Source organism: Manis pentadactyla, chromosome 15 (genome assembly GCF_030020395.1).
Source record: "Manis pentadactyla isolate mManPen7 chromosome 15, mManPen7.hap1, whole genome shotgun sequence".
Lineage (NCBI taxonomy): Eukaryota > Metazoa > Chordata > Mammalia > Pholidota > Manidae > Manis > Manis pentadactyla.
This window is the reverse complement of record NC_080033.1, coordinates 16,416,906-16,438,809: the sequence shown is the minus strand read 5'-3', so window position 1 is coordinate 16,438,809 and position 21,904 is coordinate 16,416,906. Positions and strand designations below refer to the sequence as shown.

The following is a 21,904-nucleotide window of genomic DNA, read 5'->3' as shown; positions in this document are numbered from 1 at the left end:
AAGAAGATATGTTAAAGAAATAATCAATCTTCCCATGTTTTCTTCCGCCTGCTACTTCTATAGCTTTTCTTCTTCCTTCCTAATTACAACCCTTAAATAGAATTCGTGCCTCATATCAAATTTACCGAGTATCATAATTCTTCCAAGTGGTAAAGATACCTCAAGACAAATGCTGGGCATAGAAGCCACAGGGCATAAATATGCAAAGAAGTAAAAAGCTAATCTTTTCAAACAATAAGGCTTCCCTCTCACTTACCAACTTTACATTTCCCTGTATGGCCCCGGAAGTTGACTGGTTAGCCAGAGACGGGTAAGATTCCTCAAGGGAGGAACAACCTAAGACAGGCACAGTCGCAGGGGGGCCATCAGGTGAGAAATTGGGGATCAACAGAGGCGAGGCTTAGAACCTCACCCCCCCTGTTCTGAGAGAAATCTTCTGCATACGTGGATGTTTTATTGCCCTGGTCTAGCTTGGATTAACACATAGTCTACAGGCACACACCTGATCATCTACATTTGCTCTCTTACAACTCTAAACTATGTTTTCTACCTTTATCTTGTATCTACCTACCACTTCAGCATTTTATTAAAAATAATAATAATAAAGAGAGAAATGTGGTATCCACATATAAATCAAGTATAAAAACCAAATGAGTATACATATTTGAACTGACTGTTTATAGTTCATAATGCATGAGCAAAACCGAAAGTTTCTGTGATGACTGCCCTTGTACTGTTCACTATGTAACTTATTCATTATGTAAGAATTTGTTCTCCATGTAAGAACTTGTTTGTTATGCCTCAGAAGATTGGAGACTGACGAAAGTTAGGCTTGGGGTGGATTAATGATTGTGCATTGAGCATTGACTCCCCTATACAGAATTTTATTGTCGTTAACAACCATTTGATCAATAAATATGAGAGATGCCCTCAAAAAAAAAAAAAAAAAAAAAAAAAAAAAAGGACAGACTTCCAATGGTAAAATAAATAAGTAACCGGAATATAATGTATAGCATAAGGAATATAGTCAAGATATTGTATCAGCTTGGTAGGGTGATACCTGGAACCTAGAATTATATATATAAATGTTTTATCACTGTGTTGTACAGTTGAAACTAATGTAATGTAATACTGTGCGTCAACTACCCTTCAATAAAAAATATTAAAATATATATATATATATACACAAACTGATTAAAGATTTGAGTTACTAATATTCAATTGCCTTCTTTCTTTTTAGCTTACTTGATTAAAGTACTTCAGTTTTCAAGAATACACTCTAAGGGCAAGCAGTTTATGTAACTGGGTTAAGGTTTAGATGGCCCCAGACTAACAGTGACGATGAAGGCTCTGAACTGATACGGACTGTGTGTGTCCAGGGGGCTGGAAATGAAATGCAAGTACAATTCTAGCACCAGTCATTTAAAGCCAGGCTGTGTTGTAAAAGATAAATTTCTTCTACCTCAGGGAGTCTAGTTTAAGACTTCCCAATTTTCAAAGATAATGATGAACCAGTAAATAGAATAGATTTTCACTAAAGGAATTTAGATAACTACTTCCATATTGTAGTAGTGCACGGGGCTTTTCACTATTTTCCTTGTGGCAAAATATATTTAGCTGCATAACATTATATCGCATACTTCTTTCAGGGGCCAAGCCTCTCTAATCAGTGTTTGTGTTGAGGCCAGGTTTGTGTGCAGAAGATAAGACACTTCTTTCTTAGAGTGTAGGGATTGAATTACTCTCAGTTAGTTTTCCTAGTTTCTTCTGCCCGAGCTTTAGTCCTTCCTGGAGAGGCCCCTGCTTGTCTGATAAGTGCAGGGACTGTGTGACTTTTCTTCACTGCTTAGAGCCTTGATCTGAGTCACAGGCTCGTTTCGCTTCCCTGGGGCTGCAAACAAGGAAATGCTTAGCTCCAGGACGACTGCCTCTAGGGAAAGGAGTTAACAGAATAGAGCTATTTACTTGTTGGTTTGACCTTTCAGCTTGATGGCTTTACAGACTCCATTTACATTACATTACACAGGAAAAAGTGGCGCAGGCGTAAAAGGACTGCTTTGAAAGGGAGAGATAAAATTCAGAGACTATTACGGACATTTATGGTGGGGTTTATACCCTTAAACACCAGTTTCTCTCACTGCTTGGGAATTATCCTGCTAATCACCTACTGTAAGAAATCTGATCTGTGAGATAAGAGGTCGGGGATCATCTGCATCTTTCGCATAGGCAGCAGCCTAGCTGGAGGTTCACTCAGCGCCATAGGATCAATCAGCCGGACCTGAGATCTAAGGACCACAGTCTACTGATCCAGTCCGCCCTCGGAGTCCGATTAGGATAGGAAAGTAGGAAATCAGCTCAGCCACTCCCCGATATTCCCATCCGTCCAGAGGCGGGGGGTCAAGGAGCGGCAGACACCGGGAAACCTTTCACCGGAGACTTAAAAGACTGGTAGCCGCTGCTAATCGTCTTTTAAGTGGCTAACGGGTGCCCAGACACATTTTATGAGATGAAGAGTGCAGCATTAAGTCAGGAATAAGAGCGAAGCATGGATCTCCTACCTTGCGGGGGTGAGTGTCAGGTTCCGTGAGATTGATGAAGTTAGAAGAGAGTTAGGGACACCCCCTGCCTCACTCAGAGGCCAGGGCAGGCTGAAGCAGGCTGGAAGTCAGAGACGGAGAGGCACTTCTCACAGATACCCAGTCGGGCTGTCGGGGTCTGATTCCAGACACGCAGGCCTTTCAGAAGCCGCTGAAGTGCAGCCTCAGCCTAGACTCTCGCAGGTGCTCATGGCTTTCCTCGGTCCCTCGCATCCAAGGAGAGGCCTCTGAAAGGGAATCCGGGCCTCCACTCAGCTGACTTTCCCGGCTCCCATGGGAGATGGGGCATCCACTGAGGGAGACGCAGGGGAAACTGTCGCTCGAGACTTTGACATCAGCAGCCGGGCTCGTCCCATTTAAGTGGCTGACGAGCGCCCGATGTGTGCCACAGACAGCTTCCTTCTATAAGGACAGTGAAAGAAAAGGCAGGCTTGGATGCTGATACTCACCTCTGAGGTTATCCCGGGTGAGCCCCTAAAAAGGGGGAGTTTGTAAAGGTTGCAAAGCAGGAGTGATCGTTACATAAAGACTAGATAGGCAAAGGAATAGCATTGCCCTGTCCATGAGCTTTCTTAAGATCTCTCGTAACATTAGCCCAATTAGTTTGTTTGAGGGTTCCCTGCGGTGGCAACCAATAACAATATTTTTAAATGTATTTATGCAATTGGGCAAAATCCCTCTTAGAAGTTTTCACTCCTGATGTTTTTAGGAGGGCACAGAGTAATTTTAAATAGTCCTTCAGTTAGCTGCTTTGGTCTGTTTGGCCTATTATAGTGTCCTGACATCTCGATCCTGTCCCTATGTGCGATTTCTCGGGAGTCTTACCGGATCGACGACCTTCGGAGCTGCCCACTCTGCTTGTCAAGGGTCGCCCGAGTGGAGCTTCCCTGCTCTGAGTTTCAACGGTCCCTGTTCGGGCCCCACTTGCCAGTCAGTCCCCTCCCTGCCTCTAAGCCGCAAAGGAGGAGACATGAGTTGTTGAAGACCTGAAAGGGTCAGCCAGGGAGCTCAAGGCATAACAGCTCAAGAGCAATGCTGAGAAGATACTCCTCATGTTTACTGAGAAATGAACTTACAATGAACTCAAACATCATTATCCGGCCTTGAGTCTAGCCCAAGGTTGTGAGGCTTCTCAAGGATACCAAACTGTGTGAAGATGGCTCCGAGCCATGAGAACTGCTTTGGTTCCCATCACTCAGTCCTTGATTACACATCAACAGAGTGTGTGGGAAAAACAGTCAAGTCATGTGTGCTTATACATTTGATTTCTACCTTACTTGAATTATGTATCAACCCCATCAATCCCACAGAGGGGAATCTAGTAACCACAATGTTGCTCATGTGATTGTATATTAATACCAAAATAATAAAAAAGGTGGAGCACAACTCCTTCCTCCTTAAGTGACTTCCTGTACAGTATGGGGAGGAAGACTGAGTTGAGGGTGCAAAAACCTGACAAGCATCGGCAGCCAGGTGGCTGAGGCTCACACCAGCAGGGATGAATCACCACATTGACACATGCACCCTTGATAACATGTGATGACAGTGACCCTTCTCCTCTATGGTCTTCCAGTTTAATCATGAGAAAAACACACAATTCCAACTGAGGCACAATCTCCAAAATACCTGACCAGGACGTCTCAAAGCCGTCAAGGCATCCGAAACAAGGAAAGCCTGAGACACTGTCACAGCTGTCAGAAAACAGCATAAAACCTAAATGTGATTTACTCCCACCAGGAGGTTTAAATTAACAAAGGGCCACGCGGTGGAAGCTGCTCAGGCTGAGAGTCGGGTGGGAATTGATAAGGGCCTGGTTATACCTGGCTGAGGTTTTTAAATGTACCAATAAGAAAGATGTAATTGCCTTAGGCGACGTCCGGGAAAGAATGTGAACCCTGCAGTACTCAGTCAATGAGGAACCAGGGGAGGGACTCGCGCACTAGGAGGTAAATTAATGTCGCCAAACTCCCCAGGTGTGCCTGCCCACCAGACTCCCAATCCTGCAAGACCGACATTAAAGCCTCGCTCCGCTGTCCTCTTTCTCTCCATGTCCACTTACTGAATTTGGACCAGTGAGTGGGTTTCTCACAGCGTGACCCATCAGTAAGTCTGAGTCTCCTGAGGCGCATCCCTAATCCCTGAGTTTCTGTCCCTCTTTATGGCTACCCAGCCCAGGCCACCGTCGTCTCTGAAAGCCTCTGTCACCTCTCCAGGCTTGCCGTCTTGCCTCCTGCAACCTCGGCACAGCAGCCACAGAACTTTTAACCCTCCGCTAGTTCCCGTGGCAGAGTCAGCACTTGCCATGCCGTGGCCTGGAATACAGACCGTGGCCTCAGCAGCCTCCTCCGGGTGGCCTTCCCTGGCCTACCCCCTAACGCCATCTGCCACACCCTGGTCACTCTTTAGGATTTGAGCCCCTGCCTTATTTTCCTCCTGTCACCTTGTGGTGTACGCAAGGGCTCCCGACCCAGTAGCCACTCATGCTTCCTCTTCTTTTCCTGGCAAAAAGAATTTCCGCTTTGGTCAGGTGGCAGGAAACCTGAGGAAACATGCTGGTTTCCCCCGGTCCTGAGGAGACCTTGGATATCGGGATGACTGCGGCCATAGCCCTTCCTACTGCCAGGGATCAGTTTAGAAAAAGCATGGGCCCCAGTCCTGACCAATGGACCCAGAGGCATTCTTCTGGAGACTGTTACAAGCTCTCCCCGCTCTCAAAAAAGGGACAAGACGAAGGAGGGAGGAACGTGCTCTTTCCTGTGCTCCCTGGTTTGGACCTTGGGGCAGGAGGAGGTGATCTTCGTCCCTGCTGCGATCTGCATGCTGAGCTGGCCGCTGCTGGGAGACCCTGACTTCACCCCGGACACAGTGGAACCACCGTCATGTCCTGACTGCTGGTCACTACGCTGCTGACTCTTCTGTCCTTATGGCCCAAAGCAATAGCTAAAGTCACCTCTTTGCTTATTTATTCCTGCTGCTCTCCTGCTCCTAAAATGTGAGCTCCCTGAAGGGAGCACCTGGGTCCCTCCTGTGTCGCTGTGTGCCCACTGCATGGACTGGGCACTGACACACACTGCAGTGGGCACCTAAGGGCCGGCTCCCGGAATGTATGGGGACCTGCCCCCTCCAGGGCAGAGACTAAGCTCACTCGTTTCTGCGGCGCTGGCGAGTGGCAGGAGCCCTAAAGCCTTTGTTGGCTCAACAGGCCAGAGAAGCCAGAAGATAGCTGCTTAACACAATTTAATAAGATTTACAAATTGACTTGTACCAAAAAAACTTAAGAATGTACAAAGTCATTGCCACACTAGGGGCTAAATGCAGAGGGCACGGTCTCCTGATGAGGAGTCTGACATGTTGGGAGATCCAGAAGTATTTTCCCACTGGGTGTCCACGCCTCGGCCTTCTCTAACAGATGTAATGAAACCCCAAAATTGAGGCGAAGATTGGTGAGGACTCAGATCTAACATGTTTCCCCACACAAGATGCCCTGCTCCAGAGAATAGAAGGGGAGAGACTATTGACCTAAAGAGTATGGAGCCTCTGGCACCAGCTGGCAAGGATGTCACAGTGTCCAACGATGGCGGCGCTCTGCCTGTTGATGGCCAATGCCCGCTGTGTTTGCAAGCTGGGCTGGTCAGTGGGGGCAGGGGGGTGGGGGTGGAGGCAGAGGGATGCCCTGAACACCTCGGGGAGGCTGAAGGGAGAGGTGACAGCCCGAGGTCCTCATCCCGATGACGTGCTGCCTGGCCCCGGCTCACGGCCCAAATCACCCCTGCAAGGGGCCCATGTCAGCCCCCATCTCCCCTTCCTCCTCCTCCTCCTCATCTTGGAGCAGGAAGGCCTTCGCTGGTCTCTCCGCCCTAACAGTTGGTTCCATGGGGTCCTGAAGCCGGTGCTGCCTCATGAGGGCATTTCGACTCTGGATCTTGTCAAACACCCTGCAGAGTCAGCAGAGGACACGGGTCAGAGCAGGGGGAAGGTGGGCTGAGGGCCCAAAGGGACAAAGGGCAGGCTGTGTGGGTGCATCTGGGACAGGGCTAGTGCCCACCTCTCACACTCTCTGCAGGGAAAAGTGCCTCGGCCCTTTTCGCTCCCCGGAGGCTCAGGGGTCTGCTTGGGACCAGCATTTGGGCTTGTGTTGACGATGGATTCTCCCCTGTAACTCTTGGTCTTCATCTTCAACTCGGGGGTTGGATGGCATTTGGGTCTCTTCTGAGGACTGCAAGTGGCCTGTAGAAGGGGCAGAAATGACATCAGGGTGCCAACCTTCCACCCTTCTAAGGGAAATGCTTTCCTCTGTAGGGGCACCCTTTCCCACCCCAACCTGGGTGATCAGTAGCTATCCAGACCAGCACTGAACTCCAGTGAGACCCCCTTGCCCCAGAATCCCCTACCTTTGTTTCTGTTCTGTCTGCCTCGTCCAGCTTTCTTTTGACCCCATTTCCCAGGCCTGGGGCCCGAACATAGGCAAACCTGATCTTTTTTTTCCAGGTGTAGTAATACTCTACACACTGGGCCACTGTCTTTGTCTGAACCTGGCGAAAGAAAACAGCAGCGGGCTTTGGGCACTGCCTCACATGACCCCTCGCCATGGGGCTCGGCACTTTCTGAAAGCTCTCCTGGAATGTCCCTCCCCTTTGGCTTGGCATGCCCCTGGGCTACAAGGAGTACAGAAGCACAGAGTCCTGCTGGTGATGAGGGGCTCAGGGTAAATCCACCGTAGCCAACACCGTCCAAGCTCTGCACGCTCTCTAAGCCCCAAGACAATCCCGGGAGCCCTTCCCTACCGGAAGGTGTACACGAGGGTTCCCTACACAGGCGCTCACTGTGACGTCAGGCCTAATGGCTATGCATTTACCAACTGGGACTCCCTGCAGCAGGATGCCCTCATCAGCAGGTACCACAAAGCCTTTGCAACAGCCAGGCAGAGCCCTGCAGTGCAGAGGCAAGTGGCCCACGAGAGGAGGAGGGGGTTTTGAGGGCACAGTCAGATCCTTGGGCATTCAGATCTCACCATGTGCTCTCCCCCCACTAAGAATGGACCCCATTAATAATAACTTCTGTAAAACAAAACGGAACAGGAAAGTTTAATTGCTCTAGGAAGACGATTTCTCAGGAAAATTAAATTGGCCAGTTAAGATGTGGGGCTCACTTCAGAAAATACTTTCTCCATGTGAAATGTTTTCAGCTCTGTATATCTTCAAAGACTAGGAGCCAGAGTAGTAAATCCTCTGCCTAAGAAATATCACTCAGTTAGAAGAAAAAAAAAGAAGTTGGACTTCTGCTTCCAAACAAGATGGAGCAACAGGAGCTACACTGACCTTCCCATTGAAAACAATGAGAAGAAACAGTCAAAATGTCTGAAATGATGTTTGGGAAGACGCTAGGCAAGCCAAGAACAAGTCTTTCTGAGAGACAGAAAATAAGCTACCACTGTGCCAACACAATACAGCTTGGGAGAGTTTCCAGGCCATGGCCTGGGGAGAGGGATCTGGGCAGAGCCTGGTGGGCTTCCTGAGCTGAGATGGGAGGGAGGGTTCTGGGAGAACAAGGCGGTGAGAGTTCACAGGATAAGGCAGGACAGGGAAGAGCTGCTCAGAGGAAAATTCCAGAGATCTGGGGGGCGCTCCCCTCCAGCATTCAGCAATGTGCTGACCAGCATGTGAGTATGAGGTGGCCACAAACTGGGTAAAGAACCACCTGAAAGAATTAGACGAAAAGGTACCTCACACAGGGCCAGGAATAGCACCTGGTTTCCACCCGCTGGGGTGGGGAAAAAACTCATAGTTCATGGGACATTGATAGAGAAATGAGGAGGGTTTTGCCTCCGTAATGAGGAATAATTAGCCTTAGACAAAAATGGTCCAATTTAAACGAATCCAAAACCAGTACCCAAAAGGAACAAGCTGTTTTCAAGTAACCACGTATCAGAACAAAGTTCAAGAATACTTACTAAGAATACAAAAATATTCAGCACTCAACAATCTATAATTCTCAATGCCAGGAATCCACTGAAAAATTACCAGGCATAGAAAGCAGGAAAATATGACATATAATGGGAAAAAAATCAATCCATCAAAATCAACCCAGAATGGACACAGATGTTAGAATTAGCAGGAAAGGGCACTAAAAGTCATTATAATTGTACATTATATGTCGAAAAAGTTAAGTAGAGACATGGGACACTAATGAGACCCAAAAAGAACTCCTAGAGATTAAAATTACAATGTCTGAGATGAAAACTACACTGCAGATTAGATACTGCAGAAGAAAGGATTACTGAACTTAGAAATATAGCAATAAAAATCATCCAAAATGAAACACACAGAGAAAAGAAGAATCAGTTGAAATAAAAAGAGCATCGGTGACTCCCGGACAACTGCAGGAAGCCCAGCACCCACTAAGTGGAGCCCTCAAAGGAGAAGGGGGGATGCAAGAAATGTTTGAAGAAACAAGACTGAATTTCCCCAAATGTAAGGAAAACTATAAACCCACAGATACAAGAAGCTCAAGAAACTGCAAGCACAAGAAAGAAAAATGAAGAAAGCACACCAAAGCCCATCATAATAAAATTGCTCAAAGCCAGAGATAAAGAGAAATTCTGACAAATATCCAGCCAGAAAAAAAAAAAGACATGTTATATGCAGAGGACCAAAGACACAGAAATCTGGAGATTTCTTATGAAAAATAATAAAAGCCAGAAGAAAGTAAATTACCTCTTTAAATTACAGAGAAAAGACCTGCCAAGCTAGAATTCCACACTTAACAAAGATGTCTTTCAGAAATGAAGGTCAAATAAAGGTTCTTTTTTAGCTATACAGAAGCTGGAAAAATTCATTATTGGCAAATCTGCACTTTAAGAAATGTTAAATGACTTACATTTATTTCCTTCTGAAAAATGATACCAGATGGAAATACGTATCTACATAAAGGAATGCGGAGCAATGAAAATGTAAGTACATGGGTAACTATATAAGACATTTTATTATTTAAAGCTATCTACAAATAATTTACCATTTAAACAAAAATATCAACAATGTATAGTGGGGTTTAAAACATATGTAAAATGAAATGCATAACAACAATTGTATAAAGGCCAGGAGGAGAAATGTAAGTACACTACTGGAAGGTTTTCATTCTGCACATGAAATGCTATCAAATCACTTGAAGGGAGACTGTGGTAAGTTAATGATGCATACTATTAACCCTAAAGCAACCACCAAAATAATAAAATACAGTTATAGCCAACAAGCTGACAAAGGAGATAAAACAGAATCCTACAATTTACTACATTAATTTTTTCTGCCAAAAGAAGGCAGAAAAAGTGGAAAGGGGAAACAAACAACAGATGGGACAAATAGAAAACAAATAGCAAGATGATGGACTTAAACCTAACCATTCAATAACAACATTAAATGTGAATGTTCTAAACACCCTAATTTAAAAGGCGGAATATTTAATAGGAAATAAAAAAGCAACACTGAACACATGTTATTTATAAGAACACACTTTAGCTGTAAAGGCTAAATAGTTTAAAAGTGAGATGAAAAAAAATGATATAGCATGCTAGCACCCATTTTTAAGAAAGCTGGAGAGGTTGGATATACTAATATCAGAAAAAAGTAGATTTCAGACCAAATAGTACTTCCAGAGAAAAAGTAAATAATTTCATAATGATAAAAGGGTCAATTAATCTAGAAGATGTAAGAATCCTAAAAGTTCATATGTCTACACCAGGGCTTCAAAATATATGAAGCAAAAAATTATAGAACTTTGGGGAAAAATAGACCCACAATTATAGGAAAACATTTTAATATCCCATTCTCAACAATTGCTGGAACAATTAGACAGTAAAAGGGTGGAAGACCTAAACCACACTCTGAGCCACAACGAACTCTCATTTATAGAGCTCCACTCACACACAGCAGGTACACCACCTTCAAGTGTACGAAGAACACTTACCAAGAGGTAAACCATGTTCTGGACTATAAAAAAGGGTCAATAGGTGGGGCGGAAGATGGCGGCGTGAGTAGAGCAGCGGAAATCTCCTCCCAAAACAGCATATATCTATGAAAATATAACAAAGACAACCCTTCCTAGAATAAAGACCAGAGGACACAGGACAATATCCAGACCACATCCACACCTGAGAGAACCCAGCGCCTCGCGAAGGGGGTAAGATACAAGCCCCGGCCCCGCGGGAGCCGAGCGCCCCTCCCCCCAGCTCCCGGCGGGAGAAGAGCAGGCAGAGCGGGAGGGAGACGGAGCCCAGGGCTGCCGAACACCCAGCCCCAGCCATCCGGGCCAGAGTGCAGGGCCCTCGATACTGGGAAAACAGGGCAGCAACAACAGTGAGCAGGCACTGGAGGCTGGGCGACAGAGGACATAAGAAAAGCGCGCGACCATTTTTTTTTTTTTTTGCTTTTTTGCTGCTTTGTTTTGGCGAGCGCTGTTTGGAAGTCTTAAAGGGACAGGGACCCCAATATTAGGGAAACAGGGCAGAAAGACCGGTGAGCAGAGGCGTGAGGCTGGCACCGGAGAATAAAGAAAAACGAACGACCACCTTTTTTTTTTTAATTAAAAATTTTTTTTTTTTTAATTAAAAAAATTTTTTTTCTTGTTTTTTTTTGTGGTCGTTGTTTTCTTTTGGCGGGTGCTTTTTGGAAGTCTTAAAGGGGCAGGGCGGGCCACTTAATCCAGAGGTAGGGAATCCGGGACCTCTGGGGACCTTAACCCCTGGGCTGCAGGGAGCAGGGAGGCCCCTTACGGAGATAAATAGCCTCCCAGCAGCTCCTGCTCCAACGCGACTCCACCATTTTGGAGTAGCTGCCCGAGCCAGGCCACGCCCACAGCAACAGCGGAGATTAACTCCATAGCAGCCCGGCAGGAAGCAGAAACCCTGTCTGCGCACAGCTGCGCAGCACAAGCCACTAGAGGCCGCTGTTCTCCCAGGAGAGGAGGGCCACAAACCAACAAGAAAGGAAGTCCTTCCAGCCGTCACTCGTCCCAGTTCTGCAGACTATTCCTATCACCATGAAAAGGCAAAGCTACAGGCAGACAAAGATCACAGAGACAACACCAGAGAAGGAGACAGACCTAACCAGTCTTCCTGACAAAGAATTCAAAATAAGAATCATAAACATGCTGACAGAGATGCAGAGAAATACGCAAGAAAAATGGGATGAAGTCCGGAAAGAGATCACAGATGCCAGAAAGGAGATCGCAGAAATGAAACAAACTCTGGAAGGGTTTATAAGCAGAATGGATAGAATGCAAGAGGCCATTGATGGAATTGAAATCAGAGAACAGGAACGCATGGAAGCTGACATAGAGAGAGACAAAAGGATCTCCAGGAATGAAACAATATTAAGAGAACTGTGTGACCAATCTAAAAGGAGCAATATCCGTATTATAGGGGTCCCAGAAGAAGAAGAGAGAGGCAAAGAGATGGAAAGTATCTTAGAAGAAATAATTGCTGAAAACTTCCCCACACTGGGGGAGGAAGTAATCAAACAGACCACGGAAATACACAGAACCCCCAACAGAAAGGATCCAAGAAGGGCAACACCAAGACACATAATAATTAAAATGGCAAAGATCAAGGACAAGGAAAGAGTGTTAAAGGCAGCTAGAGAGAAAAAGGTCACCTATAAAGGGAAACCCATCAGGCTAACGTCAGATTTCTCAACAGAAACCCTACAGGCCAGAAGAGAATGGCATGATATATTTAATACAATGAAACAGAAGGGCCTTCAACCAAGGATACTGTATCCAGCACGACTATCATTCAAATATGACGGTGGGATTAAACAATTCCCAGACAAACAAAAGCTGAGGGAATTTGCTTTCCACAAACCACCTCTACAGAACATCTTACAGGGACTGCTCTAGATGGGAGCACTCCTAGAAAGAGCACAGCACAAAACACCCAACATATGAAGAATCGAGGAGGAGGAACAAGAAGGGAGAGAAGAAAAGAATCTCCAGACAGTGTATATAACAGCTCAATAAGCGAGCTAAGTTAGGCAGTAAGATACTAAAGAGGCTAACCTTGAACCTTTGGTAACCACGAATTTAAAACCTGCAATGGCAATAAGTACATATCTTTCAATAGTCACCCTAAACGTTAATGAGTTGAATGCACCAATCAAAAGACACAGAGTAACAGAATGGATAAAAAAGCAAGACCCATCTATATGCTGCTTACAAGAAACTCACCTCAAACCCAAAGACATGTACAGACTAAAAGTCAAGGGATGGAAAAACATATTTCAAGCAAACAACAGTGAGAAGAAAGCAGGGGTTGCAGTACTAATATCAGACAAAATAGACTTCAAAACAAAGAAAGAAACAAGAGATAAAGAAGGACACTACATAATGATAAAGGGCTCAGTCAAACAAGAGGATATAACCATTCTAAATATATATGCACCCAACACAGGAGCACCAGCATATGTGAAACAAATACTAACAGAACTAAAGGGGGATATAGACTGCAATGCATTCATTCTAGGAGACTTCAACACACCACTCACCCCAAAGGATAGATCCACTGGGCAGAAAATAAGTAAGGACACGGAAGCACTGAACAACACAGTAGAGCAGATGGACCTAATAGACATCTATAGAACTCTACATCCAAAAGCAGCGGGATATACATTCTTCTGAAGTGCACTTGGAACATTCTCCAGAATAGACCACATACTAGGCCACAAAAAGAGCCTTAGAAAATTCCAAAAGATTGAAATCCTACCAACCAACTTTTCAGACCACAAAGGCATAAAACTAGAAATAAACTGTACAAAGAAAGCAAAGAGGCTCACGAACAAATGGAGGCTTAACAACACGCTCCTAAATAATCAATGGATCAATGACCAAATCAAAATGGAGATCCAGCAATATATGGAAACAAATGACAACAACAACACTAAGCCCCAACTTCTGTGGGACACAGCAAAAGCAGTCTTAAGAGGAAAGTATATAGCAATCCAAGCATATTTAAAAAAGGAAGAGCAATCCCAAATGAATGGTCTAATGTCACAATTATCGAAATTGGAAAAAGAAGAACAGATGAGGCCTAAGGTCAGCAGAAGGAGGGACATAATAAAGATCAGAGAAGAAATAAAATAAAATTGAGAAGAATAAAACAATAGCAAAAATCAATGAAACCAAGAGCTGGTTCTTCGAGAAAATAAACAAAATAGATAAGCCTCTAGCCAGACTTATTAAGAAGAAAAGAGAGTCAACACAAATCAACAGTATCAGAAACGAGAAAGGAAAAATCACGACGGACCCCACGGAAATGCAAAGAATTATTGGAGAATACTATGAAAACCTATATGCTAACAAGCTGGGAAACCTAGGAGAAATGGACAACTTCCTAGAAAAATATAACCTTCCAAGATTGACCCAGGAAGAAACAGAAAATCTAAACAGACCAATTACCAGCAACGAAATTGAAGAGGTAATCAAAAAACTACCAAAGAACAAAACCCCCGGGCCAGATGGATTTACCTCGGAATTTTATCAGACATACAGGGAAGACATAATACCCATTCTCCTTAAAGTCTTCCAAAAAATAGAGGAGGAGGGGATACTCCCAAACTCATTCTATGAAGCTAACATCACCCTAATACCAAAACCAGGCAAAGACCCCACCAAAAAAGAAAACTACAGACCAATATCCCTGATGAACGTAGATGCAAAAATACTCAACAAAATATTAGCAAACCGAATTCAAAAATACATCAAAAGGATCATACACCATGACCAAGTGGGATTCATTCCAGGGATGCAAGGATGGTACAACATTCGAAAGTCCATCAACATCATCCACCACATCAACAAAAAGAAAGACAAAAACCACATGATCATCTCCATAGATGCTGAAAAAGCATTTGACAAAGTTCAACATCCATTCATGTTAAAAACTCTCAGCAAAATGGGAATAGAGGGCAAGTACCTCAACATAATAAAGGCCATCTATGATAAACCCACAGCCAACATTATATTGAACAGCGAGAAGCTGAAAGCATTTCCTCTGAGATCGGGAACTAGACAGGGATGCCCACTCTCTCCACTGTTATTTAACATAGTACTGGAGGTCCTAGCCACGGCAATCAGACAAAATAAAGAAATAAAAGGAATCCAGATTGGTAAAGAAGAAGTTAAACTGTCACTATTTGCAGATGACATGATACTGTACATAAAAAACCCTAAAGACTCCACCCCAAAACTACTAGAACTGATATCGGAATACAGCAAAGTTGCAGGATACAAAATCAACACACAGAAATCTGTGGCTTTCCTATATACTAACAATGAACCAACAGAGAGAGAAATCAGGAAAACAACTCCATTCACAATTGCATCAAAAAAAATAAAATACCTAGGAATAAACCTAACCAAAGAAGTGAAAGACTTATACTCTGAAAACTACAAGTCACTCTTAAGAGAAATTAAAGGGGACACTAACAGATGGAAACTCATCCCATGCTCGTGGCTAGGAAGAATTAATATCGTTAAAATGGCCATCCTGCCCAAAGCAATATACAGATTTGATGCAATCCCTATGAAACTACCAGCAACATTCTTCAATGAACTGGAACAAATAATTCAAAAATTCATATGGAAACACCAAAGACCCCGAATAGCCAAAGCAATCCTGAGAAAGAAGAATAAAGTAGGGGGGATCTCACTCCCCAACTTCAAGCTCTACTATAAAGCCATAGTAATCAAGACAATTTGGTACTGGCACAAGAGCAGAGCCACAGACCAATGGAACAGACTAGAGAATCCAGACATTAACCCAGACATATATGGTCAATTAATATTTGATAAAGGAGCCATGGACATACAATGGCAAAATGACAGTCTCTTCAACAGGTGGTGCTGGCAAAACTGGACAGCTACATGTAGGAGAATGAAACTGGACCATTGTCTAACCCCATATACAAAAGTAAACTCAAAATGGATCAAAGACCTGAATGTAAGCCATGAAACCATTAAACTCCTGGAAGAAAACATAGGCGAAAACCTCTTAGACATAAACATGAGTGACCTCTTCTTGAACATATCTCCCCGGGCAAGGAAAACAACAGCAAAAATGAGTAAGTGGGACTATATTAAGCTGAAAAGCTTCTGTACAGCAAAAGACACCATCAATAGAACAAGAAGGATCCCTACAGTATGGGAGAATATATTTGAAAATGACACATCCGATAAAGGCTTGACGTCCAGAATATATAAGGAGCTCTCACGCCTCAACAAACAAAAAACAAATAACCCAATTAAAAAATGGGCAGAGGAACTGAACAGACAGTTCTCCAAAAAAGAAATACAGATGGCCAACAGACACATGAAAAGATGCTCCACATCGCTAATTATCAGAGAAATGCAAATTAAAACTACAATGAGGTATCACCTCACACCAGTAAGGATGGCTGCCATCCAAAAGACAAACAACAACAAATGTTGGCGAGGCTGTGGAGAAAGGGGAACCCTCCTACACTGCTGGTGGGAATGTAAGTTAGTTCAACCATTGTGGAAAGCAGTATGGAGGTACATCAAAATGCTCAAAACAGACTTACCATTTGACCCAGGAATTCCACTCCTAGGAATTTACCCTAAGAATGCAGCAATCAAGTTTGAGAAAGACAGATGCACCCCTATGTTTATTGCAGCACTATTTACAATAGCCAAGAATTGGAAGCAACCTAAATGTCCATCAATAGATGAATGGATAAAGAAGATGTGGTACATATACACAATGGAATACTACTCAGCTATAAGAAAAGGGCAAATCCAATCATTTGCAGCAACATGGATGGAGCTGGAGGGTATTATGCTCAGTGAAACAAGCCAAGCGGAGAAAGAGAAATACCAAATGATTTCACTTATCTGTGGAATATAAGAACAAAGGAAAAACTGAAGGAACAAAACAGCAGCAGAATCACAGAACTCAAGAATGGACTAACAGGTACCAAAGGGAAAGGGACTGGGGAGGATGGGTGGGTAGGGAGGGATAAGGGGGGGAGAAGTAGGGGGGTATTAAGATTAACATGCATGGGGGGGTAGGAGAAAAGGGAGGGCTGTACAACACAGAGAAGGCAAGTAGTGATTCTACAACATTTTGCTATGCTGATGGACAGTGACTGTAAAGGGGTTTATAGGGGAGACCTGGTATACGGGAGAGCCTAGTAAACATAATATTCGTCATGTAAGTGTAGATTAGTGATAGCAAAAAAAAAAAAAAAAAAAAAAGGGCAGTTCCTGTGTGGTAACCTCCAACGAGTTCTACACAAGGGTATAAAGGGCATATAAAAGTGTAGGCAAAGGGTCTGTTTGTGTTTATACAGAGGATCAAAGCCTAATTGGGCTACCCCGAAAATGAACTAAGATACGATATGAAAAAGAACTTCCAACATCTGCACCCTCTGGAAGACTCATGCCAGAAGATGATCATCAAAAAACCCCAACAAAGATCCACACACTGCTACAGCTGTAGATGCACTCATCCCACCAGTTCCTGGACCTGCCATGGGAATGAGGAAGGAGATATCTAAGCTGGCCTGTGCATACAGTAAAACAACAAAATTGGACTGGATCTATACTGTTGGAACTCAACCAAGAATTTGGAGAAGTGCAAATTGTAGCGCTCCAAAGTCTTACAACTACAAACTATTTATTGTTAAAAGAACATATGGCATGTGAACAGTCCCCAGGAATGGGTTGTTTTAATTTGTCTGATTTCTCTCAGACTGTTCAAGTTCATTTGGACAATATCCACCATATCATAGATAAGTTTTCACAAATGCCTAAGGTGCCTAACTGGTTTTCTTGGTTTCACTGCAGATGGCTGGTAATTACAGATATGCTTTGGTTATGTAACTATACTCCTATTATGTTAATGTGTGTGTGCAATTTAAGTAGTAGCTTAAAACCTATACATGCTGAAGTTACTCTACAAGAAGATATATCAAAGAAATAATCAATCTTCCCATGTTTTCTTCCGCCTGCTACTTCTATAGCTTTTCTTCTTCCTTCCTAATTACAACCCTTAAATAGAATTCGTGCCTCATATCAAATTTACCGAGTATCATAATTCTTCCAAGTGGTAAAGATACCTCAAGACAAATGCTGGGCATAGAAGCCACAGGGCATAAATATGCAAAGAAGTAAAAAGCTAACTTTTTCAAACAATAAGGCTTCTCTCTCACTTACCAACTTCACATTTCCCTGTATGGCCCCGGAAGATGACTGGTTAGCCAGAGACGGGTAAGATTCCTCAAGGGAGGAACAACCTAAGACAGGCACAGTCGCAGGGGGGCCATCAGGTGAGAAATTGGGGATCAACAGAGGTGAGGCTTAGAACCTCACCCCCCCGTTCTGAGAGAAATCTTCTGCATACGTGGATGTTTTATTGCCCTGGTCTAGCTTGGATTAACACATAGTCTACAGGCACACACCTGATCATCTACATTTGCTCTCTTACAACACTAAACTATATTTTCTACCTTTATCTTGTATCTACCTACCACTTCAGCATTTCATTAAAAATAATAATAATAAAGAGAGAAATGTGGTATCCACATATAAATTAAGTATAAAAATCAAATGAGTATTCATATTTGAACTGTTTATAGTTCATAATGCATGAGCAAAACCGAAAGTTTCTGTGATGACTGCCCTTGTACTGTTCACTATGTAACTTATTCACTATGTAAGAATTTGTTCTCCATGTAAGAACTTGTTTGTTATGCCTCAGAAGATTGGAGACTGACGAAAATTAGGCTTGGGATGGATTAATGATTGTGCATTGAGCATTGACTCCCCTATACAGAATTTTATTGTTGTTAACAACCATTTGATCAATAAATATGAGAGATGCCCTCACAAAAAAAAAAAAAAAAAAAAGAAGGACAGACTTCCAATGGTAAAATAAATTAGTAACCGGGAGGTAATGTATAGCATAAGGAATATAGTCAAGATATTGTAACAGCCTGGTAGGGTGATAGCTGGAACCTAGAATTATGTATATAAATGTTCTACCACTGTGTTGTACACTTGAAACTCATGTAATGTAATACTGTGTGTCAACTACCCTTCAATAAAAAATAATTATTAAAAAAAAAAAAGGGTCAATAAATTTAAAAGCATTCAAGTCATGCAAAGCATCTCTCTGGTCACAATGGCATTAACTGAAAAATCAGTTAACTGAAGAACTATGCAAAATCCTCAAATATTTGGAGACTAACACACTTCTAAATATTCATACTTCAAAAAATAAATCAAAAGGGAGATGAAAAAGTATTTTGAATTGAATAAAAATGAAAACCCAAAATAAGAAAACTTATCAAAGAAGTACTTTGAGGGAAACTTACAGCACTACAAACCCATGTTTGGGAAGAAGAAAGGTCTGTAATCAAGAGGCTCAGCTTCCATTTTCAGAAACGAGTAAAAGAAGAGCAATTTAAACACAAAGCAAACAGAAGAAACTGTAGAATAAATAAACCAAATAGAGAAAAACCAGGAAGCCAAAACTGGTTTTTTGAGAAAATCAGTAAAATTGATAAGCCTTTAGTCATATCAGAATAAAAAGATATATTACCGATACCAGGAATGAGAGAGGGGCTATCACTATAGTCCATAAATTCAAAAAGGAGAATATAAGAATATAATAAACAACTTTATGCTAATACATCAGACAACTTAGAAGAAATGTACAAAAGTCCTTGAAAGATAAAAACTACCAAGGTTCACTAAAAAGGACATTGATAACCTGAGTAGCCATATATCTATTAAATAAGTTGACTTTGCACTTCAAAACCTCCTCACAAAGAAAGCTGCAGGCCCAAATATTTACAGAAGGAAGAAGTAATCCAATTCTAAACAAACTCTTCCCAAAAAAAATTGAAGTGGAGGGAACACTTCTGAACTCATTCTACAAGGTCAGCGCTACCCCCATCCCAAAGCCAGATAAACGCACCGCAGGAGAGACAGCTACAGGCCAGTACCCACCATGGACACGGGGGAAATTCCAGAGACAGTTTTAACAAATAGAATCCAACAATACATATAAAAAGAACCCATACATATACAGCCAACTGCTATCTGACATGGTACAAAGGCAGCTGAGTGCAGAAAATATGGCCTCTTCAACAAAAGGCACTGGAACAACTAAATATCCACAGGAAAAGATGGAACTGCAATCCATACCATGCTCTACATACAAAAACTAACCCCGAAAGGACCGTACATCTAAATGTAAAGCCTAACACTATAAAGCTTCTCAAAGAAGACATAGAGGAAAAGCTCTGTGACTTTGGGTTAGGCAAAGATTTCTTAGATACAACACCAAAATCATGGTCCATGAAAGAAAAATTAATCAATAGAATTTAATTAAAATTTAAAACTTTCTTCAAAAGACACTGTTAAAAGACTAAAAAGCTACAGATTGGGAGAAAATACCTGCAAAGCATAAATCTGGATAAAAAACTTGTGCCCAGAACAAATAATGAACTCCTACAACTCAATAAAAACACAAACATCCCAGTGAAAACAAAGGCAAAGAAGCAAACAGACACCAAAGAAGGCTCACAGATAGCAAACAAGCACATGAAAAGTTGTTCAGCAACATCAGTCAGGGGGAAATGCAGTGAGATACCTCTGCATACTCATTAGAATGGCTACAATTTTAAAAACCGACCATATCAAGTGCTGGAGATGTTGTGGAGCAACTGGAACTCTTGTACCTGCCGGTGGGAATGTGAAATGGTACAGCCCCTTTGTGTAAGTTTGGCACTTTCTTGAAAAGTTAAATGTACACCTACCATGTGAGCCACTCATTCCTTTCCTAAGTATTTGCTGCCCTACCCCCCACCAACAGTACTTGTTCATGTAGAGATTTGAATGTGAATGTTCACAGAAGCTTTATTTATAATTGCAGATAACTTGGAAACCACACAGATGTCCCTCAATAGGTGAATGATTAAATGAACTGTTACGTCCACACAATGGAATACTCCGCAGCAAGAAAAAGGGTCCACACAATAAGATGGATGAACCTCAAAATAATGATGCTGAGTGTAAGAAGACACACAAGGCAGACAAGCAGTGCACATGCTGCAGGACAGATAGAAAACTCTGGAAAATGCAAACTAATTTAGAGTGACAGAAAGAAGATAAGGAGGTGATTAGGGAGGGACAGGGGTGGTAGGAAAAAGGAATTTACCAAGGGGAGGAGGAAACTTTTGGGGGTGATGAATGTGTTTATTATCTTGACTATGGTGATGGTTTTGCAGGTATAAATATGTCAAAACATGAAATAGTACATTTTTGTTACGTGCAGTTTTGTGTTTATCAAGTTAAAAGAACAAAAAACATCAGCAGACATGAAGTGTAGTATGATCGCATCCTTTTCTAAATACATGCGTATATGCACGTAAGATCTGTACAGGGAAAGAAATGCCTGAGGTGCCCAGCCAAAGTCAGAGGTCATCATTCAGAAGTAGGACGACGGGGATGGGTGTGGAGGGCTTTGAGCATGTGATGGCATTTCTGTACTGTCTGGAGTTGTTCACATCAGTGGCTTTTTAAAATTACCAACTGTTTACAGTGTGAACAGCGTGTCACCCCGATAGGCCCTCCAGCTCTAGCTCGGCTCAGCGGTGTGAGTTGAGGCCTTGTCTACACCAGCCCACCCATGTACACCTTACCATCTTGTGTATCAAGTGGAAGTTCTTCTTGTGAGCCTGAAATGCCTTATTAAACAGAATCTTCTCCTGGGAGGTCCAGACGTCTGAACCTATCAGAGAAACAGGAGGGAAAAGGACAGTTCTGCGGCCATAGCCATGGCGGAAATGCAGCCTGCCCCTTTTAAAGCTGTCATTATCGAGTACCAAGTATGTGCCAAGAATTCTGTTTTGTCTCATACAATCCTTAGAAAAACCTCAGCAGGTTGGGATCAGTACTATCCCCACTTTACAGATGCAATATCAAGGCTTCCACTGGTTAACAGACTTGCCAACGGGAGGCAGCAACCCCCAGTTGCCTGACTCCCAGGTTGGGGTGCTCAGCTACTGAATCTGAGCCTGCCTACACCTCTCCCTGGCCAGGGGATCCCTTTCCTGGCTGGGCACAGACGGTGAGGGAACCACTGGAAGGGGGAAGGGAGGACCCATTCAGGAGAGACAGGCACCCACTGAGGTCCCTTGGAGAGGAAAGGCCCTTCTGGAAAGGCAGGAGGAGAGCTCCAAGAGAACGCCCAGAGGCACAAGCAGAGCCTGCCGCCGAGACTGATTGGTTCCTGG

The 21,904-nt window shown here is 43.1% G+C and overlaps 1 protein-coding gene and 1 long non-coding RNA gene across 2 annotated transcripts in view; both read right to left on the bottom strand.

Moving 5' to 3' along the window:
* Nucleotides 1–1,723: 1,723 nt before the first annotated feature.
* Nucleotides 1,724–4,338, bottom strand: LOC130681022 (uncharacterized). The gene is made up of 2 exons (XR_008994059.1): nucleotides 2,559–4,338; nucleotides 1,724–1,930 (listed from the first exon to the last, which is right to left on the bottom strand). It is a non-coding gene; the product is annotated as an uncharacterized LOC130681022 (long non-coding RNA).
* A 30-nt stretch (nucleotides 4,339–4,368) lies between these two features.
* The window catches only part of LOC130681127 (zinc finger protein 541-like), a 58,878-nt gene continuing 41,342 nt past the window's right edge, over nucleotides 4,369–21,904 (bottom strand). The window contains exons 16-19 of the mRNA XM_057493375.1: nucleotides 21,311–21,399; nucleotides 6,989–7,129; nucleotides 6,643–6,824; nucleotides 4,369–6,532 (exon numbers count right to left, since the gene is read on the bottom strand). Of these exons, the coding sequence (XP_057349358.1) occupies nucleotides 6,361–6,532; nucleotides 6,643–6,824; nucleotides 6,989–7,129; nucleotides 21,311–21,399 (584 nt within the window). The 3' untranslated portion in view covers nucleotides 4,369–6,360. The remainder of the gene's footprint in view (nucleotides 6,533–6,642; nucleotides 6,825–6,988; nucleotides 7,130–21,310; nucleotides 21,400–21,904) is intronic.